The sequence below is a fragment of the Pelodiscus sinensis genome, chromosome 13 (assembly GCF_049634645.1).
Source record: "Pelodiscus sinensis isolate JC-2024 chromosome 13, ASM4963464v1, whole genome shotgun sequence".
NCBI lineage: Eukaryota > Metazoa > Chordata > Testudines > Trionychidae > Pelodiscus > Pelodiscus sinensis.
Genome location: NC_134723.1, coordinates 34,124,077 through 34,134,042, shown reverse-complemented (window position 1 = coordinate 34,134,042; position 9,966 = coordinate 34,124,077). Strand labels below are relative to the sequence as shown.

Here is a 9,966-nt window from a genome sequence, read left to right as displayed (position 1 = left end):
GACCCAGCCCTCCCCCGGCATCAAGTTTTGCTGCCCTGCTCAGTTCCTTGCTCAACAAGTTTTTTTGGGGGGGCGGGGAGGCATGAGGGTTTTTCAAAGATCAGAAAGGGGGGCATGTGGTGCTGGCAATTTAGTAGGGGGCACTTTCTATCTCAAGCCAGGACTGCTCTAAAGTTCAGGACAAAGTCAAGGGTGTTGAGAGAGAGAGAAAGTATTTAGGATGAGAGGTTTAAAAAAAAAAAAAACCCCACACAAACTCTCCCCCATCCTCACGCTGTGTTTTCCATTAACAAACCTGTGTGATCCTTCTGACCAATGTGGTGATCTCCGCATCTTCGCTGCATTGCAAAGCGGCTTATCTACTGAGCTGCATACATTTCCTTCTGAGAGAACACATGACGAGAGGATGGACTGATTGAGGGGGAACCCTTAGCACAAACAACAGCAGGACATAGCTGGGCTTTTGCATTTTTTTTAATTGAAAATTTACATTGACGTTAGAAAGGTATCACACTTTAACAGTGCTGGTTCTCCAATGTTTGTCAGGTAACTATATATGCAGTGCAGTCACTCACACTTCCATTTGTAAAAAAAGGAAACAAAAAAAGAGAGAGAGACAGTAGAATACAGTTCGGAAAAACATGCAGTGAATGTATCAAGGGAGAACAAGACAAGCAAAAAAGTTCTAGGAGAGGTGTCAAATGCATTCTAAGGACACTGCATTCTAGTCACATGGTATTTGGAAGGCGTATTCTCAGCCAATTACAACTCCACCACTGTCATCTCAATAACTAAGGATAAGATCATTCTCTAACTAAAGCACACAGGGAAAGATCAGACTATTTGGGGTATTTTACAGAATAAATGATTAACATTAAAAACAATCTCACTCAACCCTGTGTCAGTCAGGTGATACGGTTTAATAACGTGGAGGAGGCACAAATGACACTAATGGAAACATTTCATTTTGCTTTACTTCTTCGTTAGAATTAAGTATTCTGTGGCCGGCTGTCAACGTAACAAATCGCACTTCATTTCTGTTTTCTTTGCCATCGAATACAATAGTTTTCAGAACAAACCAACAAACTCACATATGGAAAACACCCCCGTCAGGCTTCCACAGATCCTTGGAGGGGGATCCATGACCCTTCTAATAAGCCCAATAAGAGGAAAAAACATGGCGGTAACCCAACGTTTTGAAAATTTGGCTACTCAATCTAAACATCACATTTCTGTTGCTCCTCCAAATTTTTGTACACGATCAGCTTTCCCCAAGATTGTGCTGTCTTGTCACACAAAATACAAGACACTTCAATTTTAAATACCATGCAAGTCAGAAAGGAGCTTCTTTCCAAGACACTAACACTGAAGATTTGGTTTCCCCTAGACATTAGAGGATCCCTAAACTCTTCTACAAGTGGAGTCTTCTCCCTCAGTGCAGCTGGCGAAGACAGATTTAAAAAAAGCTACAGGAAGAGAGAAAAACAGGAGATCATCAAAAAGGAGAAGGACATTCAATAAAGAAAGAGACTCAACATGAAAAACAATAAATAGAAAAGAGCTGGGCACATGCATCATTTCTAAGCAATTAAGGATCCTGGAGGGGCTGCTCAAAGTGCTTAAAGAAAACCAGACAAGTTACAAGAATGTTTTTAAAAAGTTTAATAGCATTAAAAAACAAAAGTCCAGTGATCTAAAACAAACCCGCAATGCAGCAAGTGAAAGCAAGATGAAAAGCCCCTTTCAGCGAATCCCTAGAACCCCTGACGAAGTGAGACTGGCGTATTTCAGAAAACATGCTTACACATTTCACAGAGCTGAAAGACGCAAAAGCTTAAAATATTTTTAAAACATTTAAAAAAGAAAATCAAGGCTTTTTGGAGGGAAAAAAGTGTCTTTACAGTGAAACAGGACACCTGAGACAATATAAATAAATCACAATTAAGCGTTTTAATAGTCTTGATTTCTAAAACGAGGCCACACCTTAGTTTCATTTATGGATTACTGTACAAGGTTAATTGACCACTTGAGTTACTAAGTGGTTGGTAAGAAGGCTCAATACACATACCACTCTAGTGCTTTAAATTCAACTCCCCATGAACATTATTTGCTAGCCTTAGAACAGGGATAGGGAACCTCAGACTCAGGGACCAGATGCGGCCCCTCACTTTCCTGGATCCGGCCCCCAAGGCTCAGGGAACCCTCCCCCCCACAGCATTGGGGAGCCTGTGCTTATTCTCCAGCCCTCTCACTGCTGCTCCACCGCGGGTCTGGAGAACACAAAATCTATTAGGCTGGGCCTCCCTAGGGTCAGGTGAGAGTGGGGAAAGTGGAGAGTGTCTTTCTCCTCCTCAGTCAGCAGCCACTTCTCACTTGCATGTGGCTCCTGACGGATTTTTCTGTGGGTCAATGGCTCCCAACCCCAAAAAGTTCTCCACCTCTGCCTTAGAATAATACTTTTTGGAATGCCTTGCATCAGAGTATACTTCACTACTGAAGACTAGAGACTATATACGCCCCTAGAGCCAGGAGTTTGTTAAAAGATTTGGGGTAGTATGTGGTCCAGAAGCTTGTTTTGAATATAAAAATCATGGTTCTCAGTGGAAACAATGAAAAATTTACCTGAGTGGTATCTATCAATTTATATCAGTACGCAGATGAGCCTCTGTTCATTAATGTGATTTACGTTCTGGCAATAACAAAGCTGTCACAAATACGCGTGGGGTACCAACGAACGGGAGGGGTTTGGGGTGGGAAATGGGGTGGAGAGTAGAAGGAAAGAGGGATGTTTGCTTCAAACTTTGTAACATGCACAATTCAGATCTTTCTAGGTAAAGTCATCTCTCAGCATACAACTTTGTATTGAAAGATCATCTTATACCCAGAATGGCCATGTAAGTGTGCTTATCTTACATGAGTTTTAAGTTTCAATGGATCATAAAAGCAGCATTTACCAACACGGACCCTGAACCTGCAGTGGGATGTGTGCTGGCAGACTGCCACAACCAGGTAGCATCAGTGCACACAGGATCCAAAAGCCAGATCAAAGTAGTAGGAATGTCAAATAAGTATTAAAATCCCCATTTTTAGGCAACATGACTTAAGATAATTAATATTTTACAACAGTCGTATCAATACAAAGCAATACAAGGAAAGTTCTTAACCTCTCAGTCATACACCATAATCAAACCAAGGTGTTGTTGTCTTCTTAAACTCACCAATAAATATATTTTAATCTGTACTGTTATTTTGACAGCACAAAAAAAAAAAAAAAAAAAAAAAGAACCACAACCCTTAATATTTTAGGTTGGGGGGAAAGGGGAAATCTATTTAATGTTATTTAAAAAAAAAAAAAGATGTAGGGTTAACAGTGTCCAAAAACCTCATTACCTTTTTACATGGTTTAATAAAAGCAATAGCCATCAGTACACAGTAAAGACAGACTCATGATGAATATAGTTAACAGAGCAGTTTTGCATAGGAAGGCCAGGACTGAAATATCATGAGAAGCTGTCAGTTTCTACTAGAACCTCCAATTTAACAAGTAAATGAAGGTCCATTCCAGCCCACTGTATTCAGGGAATACTATTCAGTACAGAGCCATGGGTTACTGTAAAAGAAGGGCAAAAAAATGTAATGTTAACCAGAATTCACAGTCTGAGGAAGACTATAGTAAACATTTCCCCAACATATACAAGACACTCATATGCAGACTGCGTTAAGAGGTATGTCTAGGGGTCAAAGTGTACCTGGCTACTGGGTAAAATGTTAGCCTCACTGAAGTCAGTGGCAAGAGTACCATACTTCCGTGCAAATTTTGCATTGAAAAAATCTTTTGGTGAAGAGAAAACTTCAGCCACATGGCAGCATTGCTCAGGAACACACATGTTGATCATTTCTCAGCAATACTTTATGTATTAAAACCAAAAAAATATTACAGGTCCTGAAAAACAAGTCACATGGAAATATTGCAACATATCTTTCTTCATAAACACCAGTTTGTTCTAGCAAGTAAACATGGGTCCAAGCCATCAATGTTCCCTGAGTTAAGATCCAGAGTTTGTTTCAACCCACTCAAATTCATGGAGGATAAGTTCATCAGTGGCTACTGCCAGGATGGGCAGGGAGGGTGTCCCTAATTCATTTTCTAGAAGCTGGGAATGAGTGACAGGGAATGGATCACTGTATGATTACCTGTTCTGTTTATTCCCTCTGGGGCAGCTGGCACTAGCCACTGTTAGAAGACAGGATACTGGGCTAGATGGATCTTTGGTCTGAACCAATATGGTCATTCCTATGTTTATCCTAGTGGTAGAGCAAGACAATTAAGAAGGCAACATAGACTGAATCAGATCTGAACCTCCCAAAATGCAGGAGCATTGAGATCTGACATTTTGGTTCAGTGGGGAGGGATAGCTCAGCGGTTTGAGCATTGGCCTGCTAAACCCAGGGTTGAGAGTTCAATCTTTGTGGAGGCCATTTGGGGCAAAAATTTGTCAGGGATGGTACTTGGTCCTACTGTGAAGGCAGGGGACTGGACTCAATGACCTTTCAAGGTCCCTTCCAGTTCTAGGAGATAGGCAATCTCCTTTAAATTTAGTTCACCAGAAGGAAAGGGAAGAAACCACAGTGGTTGTGGTTCAAAGACTGTATCCTGATTTGGTTTTCCCAAAGTCTGGGGGGGGGAGGGGCTGTTCCATCCTCTGGGGTTTGGCTCAGGCCCATCCCTACTAGCATTGCAAGTTTTGTAACAGTTACTTCAAATTAACCATATCAAACAACAGCACATCTAAATAATGATGGATTAGATGTTTATACGTGAAATGAAAACAAACAAAAAAAAGAGGAAAGCCTCTATTCTAGGCAGCCACATGTCATCAAAATGCACGACTACAGCATTCACAGGCAATCTGTGATAAGGCTCAGGCATCATGGCACTAAGTGCAACCAACAAGCAGCCGTGCTCTCTTACCATGCAGTTGTGAAACAAAAGTAAGAAACAGTCATAACAATTTAGGACAGAGAACACTAGTCACTTGGCAAACGTGCTACTGATCCAGGGAACAGATAGCAGCGTTTAGCATCTCTTGTCAGTTCCACACAGGTTACTGCTGGGTTCTTCACCAAAAAACCGCCAAGAATGCAGCCTCTTTTGCTTTTTTAAGAGTGATGAGAAGGAGAGAATGGGAGGGTGATAAAGATGGGCAAACAGGCACAGTGGCACAACAGCATGTTAACAATGTGGGGGCATTCGGTTCTGGTGCGAAGGGAAAGGTTCTACAGGAAACCCGAACTGAAAATGAAAGAAAAAAAAAAGGCAGATTAATGTTTTTATGGATTAATTTTAAAATAAAAAATAATATGGTTCCAAACATACAGGACAAATGAAAGTGTTGCAGTGTGTTAATAAAGTTTAATTTGATTGATTATGAGACATGCTTTCTACACAGGCACACACAAGCAGTGGGATGAACCAGGCTTCTATTTAAAACAATCCTTTTGGATCTCTGCACATAACAGGATGGATAATCGGTGGACCATTTACATCCTTGCAAAACAGTGACACCCTTTAGGGATCAGTAAGTATTGTGATTATTTTCTGAATTGTTGAAAAAAAATCAGATATCCATATTAAGCTCAGCAAGGACAAATGCCCATTCAAAAAGGCACTGTCTGCAATTGTGTCTTTTGAACAAAAGAACTTTATTGAATTCAGAGCCCAGCACACAACTGCATCCAGTTACAAGGACTGCCACCAAAGGCAATCCAAAACCAACAAAAATCAGTAATGTTCACTTCAACTGCATTTTAGCTCTGGCTTTGTATTCTGCACTAGAATGATCATCACTGTTCTTTGGTCTTATTTTTCATGTTCAGATCCTGGAAGGAAAGAATTGCTCTTTTCTTTGTTTTACATCACTCTCATCAGCAGTAAGAACACTCATCTTGTCAGAGGCTTGTGAAGATTTCTTTGGATTATTTTAGCAAAGACACTTCTGGAGATCTTACCGTTAAGAGGAGCTTGGTAGACACATGAGCTTCACTTACAAGTTAACATTTACTTTCTATTCTAATTACAATTATTTCCTCCCTCTCTGAATAAAACTAGAACCAGCTTTTCTTTCCCTGTTTAAGAACAGGCTGTGGATTTGTTAATAGCTAGAACCTACAGAGAGAACTTCATTTTAATAGGTTTTAGTGAGGGCGTGTAGAATGGTCCAAATGGAACTAATACTGATTCTCTTTATAAAAAGTGAGTAAATATTATTATTTTAAAGGTGCAGTCTGAAATGTTAACAGGGCTGACATGCCACCAACACTTGGACAATAAAAATGGTTGATTTGCCAAAGAGCTAGTTGTTTTATTATCTGTCTTGTAGGAAATTGAAAAACCCACATATGTACTCATTAATGCCTGTGCTTAAAACAAGTAGACAGCTGTAAACATCAGTTTTGTGTTCATCTATCCAATAGAGACATGGGTGCCTTCTGTCTCCTTCAGCTGACAAGTGCATTTCTTAAAAGTTGTCTTTTATATAAATTATCCTCCTCTTTATAACATAAGACCCCAAATGCTGAAAGCACTTGCTCACCACAAGTTATATTCTCTCTGGTCAGGCACCAGAGGACATGCATGCTCATACAGACGATGAAGCTTCCCTAGTGCTAGGCAGCACATCTCATTTCCATGTGGTAAGAATAGATGTTAGAGACAGAAGAGACCCATGAGCTAATGATATTGCAGTGAAGACAAACCTGCTTGTGCAGGATGAATAGTTTTGCAAGCTTGATTAAAATTCCTTGAGGACTAATGTACTAAGGAGGAAGCACTTTTGTAGCCTCTTTGTTGAAACATGCTCTTTTATAAGACTCTAGCAACTACCTTAAACCTGAATGTACATGGAATGGCCCAGAGAGGGGAAGGGAATTCCAGGAGATGGTTGGTTTTAAAAGATTGAATGTATCTAGGGTGGTAATCCTTTTCACCAAAAATCCTAGTTTAATATTAAAGATTACTGGCATCTCTTGCTCGATATGCAAAGCATAAACAATGTTTCTGATTTCTTAATATCAATTATGGAAGTCTGCAGCCTGTGATCCTGGATCATTTTAGAATCTGAATTGGATGTTTGTCTTACTTGACAATAGACTATTTAAAAGTAATTAATGCTCTGTGATTATATGATGCCTTTAGATGAATGAAGGCTCACAGTTCAGAGACTTTCAATGTTTTACCTGTGGCCTGGCTGAGAGTCGAGAATAAAACTCAGTTTTGAAACCAAGTCCTGCATTCTCACCAGGAGATACTACCACCACACCCCAGGTGAAAAAGCCAATTTTCACCAGATATCTTGATTCTATCATCACCATAAGCATTTCTATAACAACTATTACCATAGTGCTGGAGAAGCCTACATATTTAAAGAATAAGCTAAATGGCTGTCAAGTTCAGAAGGAAATGCCCGTTATGCTTATTTAGCTCTGTCTATTAGCATTACAAATCAAAACAATTCTATAGGCATAATCTTGCACATTACTTTGCAGCATCTTCAAAGAACATATAAAATTACAGTGCATAGGTGAAGGGTGTAACAGTGTTTGCACAACTATAGACAGGTAATACATCCACAGCAGGTAAAAAGGGCGAGAAAATGCACTGACTTTAAGTTTGTGTGTTTTTTGTTGTTTTCAGGAACTCTAATTAATCCCACTGCAAGATCTATTTTAGTTAATAAAGCTTACCAGGGCAATGTACCTCATGCACCATGCAGCAAACAGCAGTTAACTGTAAAACAGCACACAAGTAAGAACTACTGATGATGGAATGACAATAGAAAAAGAAATCAAGTCATGAATTAGTGCAATTAATAGAGTTTGAACTCCATAAAAGAAGCGAGATGTACTGGGAAATAGACAGTCTAGTCTATGTTCAGCCACTATAAAATGAGTTTAAATACTGCGTAAATATAATCCATGGCATGTTATGGAGATTTCTGATCTAAATACTATAATGGAACATATAGGACAATATCAACTCTAAGATTTAAGTAAACAGCAAAGCACAATATCACATTTAAAGACAGCTTTTGTACCTGAGAGCAGAGAATCCTCTTACTAAATTACTGTTATCTTCAGTGCTCAGTATGGTGAGCGCTCACTCTTGATGGTGTTTTCTGGGTCCCTGAACTTTGCAGTGAAGATAGTACAGGTTGAACCTCTCTACTCCAGCACCCTTGGGACTTGACCAGTTCCGAACATGAGAATTGTTCAGACCATAGGAGGTCAATATTGTCTAGCAGCATTACTAACACTTCTACTGCTTAGTGGGCACTTAGGGGTAAATTAGAACTAAATAACAGCACAGAACACTGAGAGCTAGGACTGGTGGCTGTAAAACTTTATGGGACTGTGGGAAATCTGGCTACACCCATGAAAAGTGAACATCTGGCTAACTAAAATCATTCAGGACAGACGTTTCCAGACCAGAGAGTTCTGGACTAGAGAGGTTCAACCTATACTAAACCCTTTTATGCCTAATCAAGCTGAATGCTAGAAATGACACATTGGGAAAGGGACAGTCTCAACACAGATACACAGAGCATGCTTGGGTGCTTCTGGAGTTGTTTATTCTGTAGAGACATATCATGGAATATGATAATCTCTCTCTCTATGCTGCTCTGGCAAGATCAATCTTAAGGCAAAAAAATCTTTAATCCACAGTGAAGATCACCATGACTGTTCTGCACGTAAGATTTCTATGGATGTCCGTGTGTTCTAAATGTGGAACACATGCAAAACATGCAACAAAGTGCGATATAAGTTACAAGACAGACTTTTGTCCTCTACACCACTTAATTCCGTCCTGGTCACCTCAGTAACAAGCTGTTGAGGAACTGAAGGGAACTCAAAACAAAAATAAAAGTGAATAGGAGGCTGAAGGAACCTCCAAGAGAGGAAAGCACAGAAAAGCTAATCAGACAATAGCCACAGCCTTACAATGCGTGTGCAGCCCACAGTAAAACCAAGACGATAGAAGTTTAGAAGAATTAAGCTAAAACATAAAATGGCATATTAAATGTTGGACCTGATTCTTTACTGCTGAACGATAGTGATCAAACTGCTACAAAAAGTTCCAAACAAAGAGAAGACATCCTTTCATGACAAACGTTCTCATCTGGCTCCTTGGCCATCTCCTATATTCCTCATAGTAATGGGACTAATTGGGTTACTTAGGACTGCTTACTGCATGCAGAGTTAATCTTGCATTTGCACAGATGGTCTATGCATTTGCACAGGTGTCAATCGTGGAAGCTATAAAAATGGATTGTTATATGCACAATGCTCCTAGTACACACAAGATGGCAGTGGAACTCTGTTTCAGGTAATGTACCATCACAGAGAGAAATAACTGGCCACTTTTGGGTGGAATGACAGGTTGCCTAAGTATGGATGACTATGTTGCTCTCTAGTGGTTGCAGACTGTAGGTCATGGACCCAGTTCTCCACTCTATTACACTAGCTTTCCCAGCAAAATAATACCACTGAAAGCCTGCTTTCGATCTTAATCTCTTCACCTATGTTGAGTCACACACCAGGTTCTTACATTTTCCCCACGGAAAATATTATTTAGCTGATGTTGCTCTAAAGTAGCTAGAATTCACTGAGTAACCAATAAATATCTACAGATCTGCATGTGTTTGTGGCAGTTGGCTTCAATGGAAAGTCTCCACAGTGTAACCAGGAGCTATACGAAAAGCTCTAAACACTGGAAAAACTCAACTCTCTCAGTTTTAAATGAACAGGTAAATGACAGACGAGAAGCTCCTTTGTTCATCTTTTGCTACCTCCTCTGCTCAAATCCTGCTCTAGATGCATGGTACATCCAAATGGCTCCAGTGCTCTTCTTGCTTCTATACCTAACTACAGCAAATGGAGCTCTGTGTGAGACCCAACATCTGGCACCTC

The 9,966-nt window shown here is 40.0% G+C and overlaps 1 protein-coding gene across 5 annotated transcripts in view; it reads right to left on the bottom strand.

Moving 5' to 3' along the window:
* Positions 1-956: 956 nt before the first annotated feature.
* SEPTIN6 (septin 6) overlaps positions 957-9,966 on the bottom strand; it is a 46,422-nt gene continuing 37,412 nt past the window's right edge. For 2 of the 5 annotated variants that reach the window (XM_075941002.1, XM_075941004.1), the window contains exon 10: positions 1,516-3,610. In XM_075941002.1, coding sequence (XP_075797117.1) covers positions 3,586-3,610 — 25 coding nt within the window. In that variant the 3' untranslated portion in view covers positions 1,516-3,585. Of the gene's footprint in view, positions 1,467-1,515; positions 3,611-4,676; positions 5,294-7,743; positions 7,787-9,966 lie in introns of those variants that run through there. The other 3 variants (XM_075941007.1, XM_075941006.1, XM_075941005.1) reach the window with 3 other exon arrangements.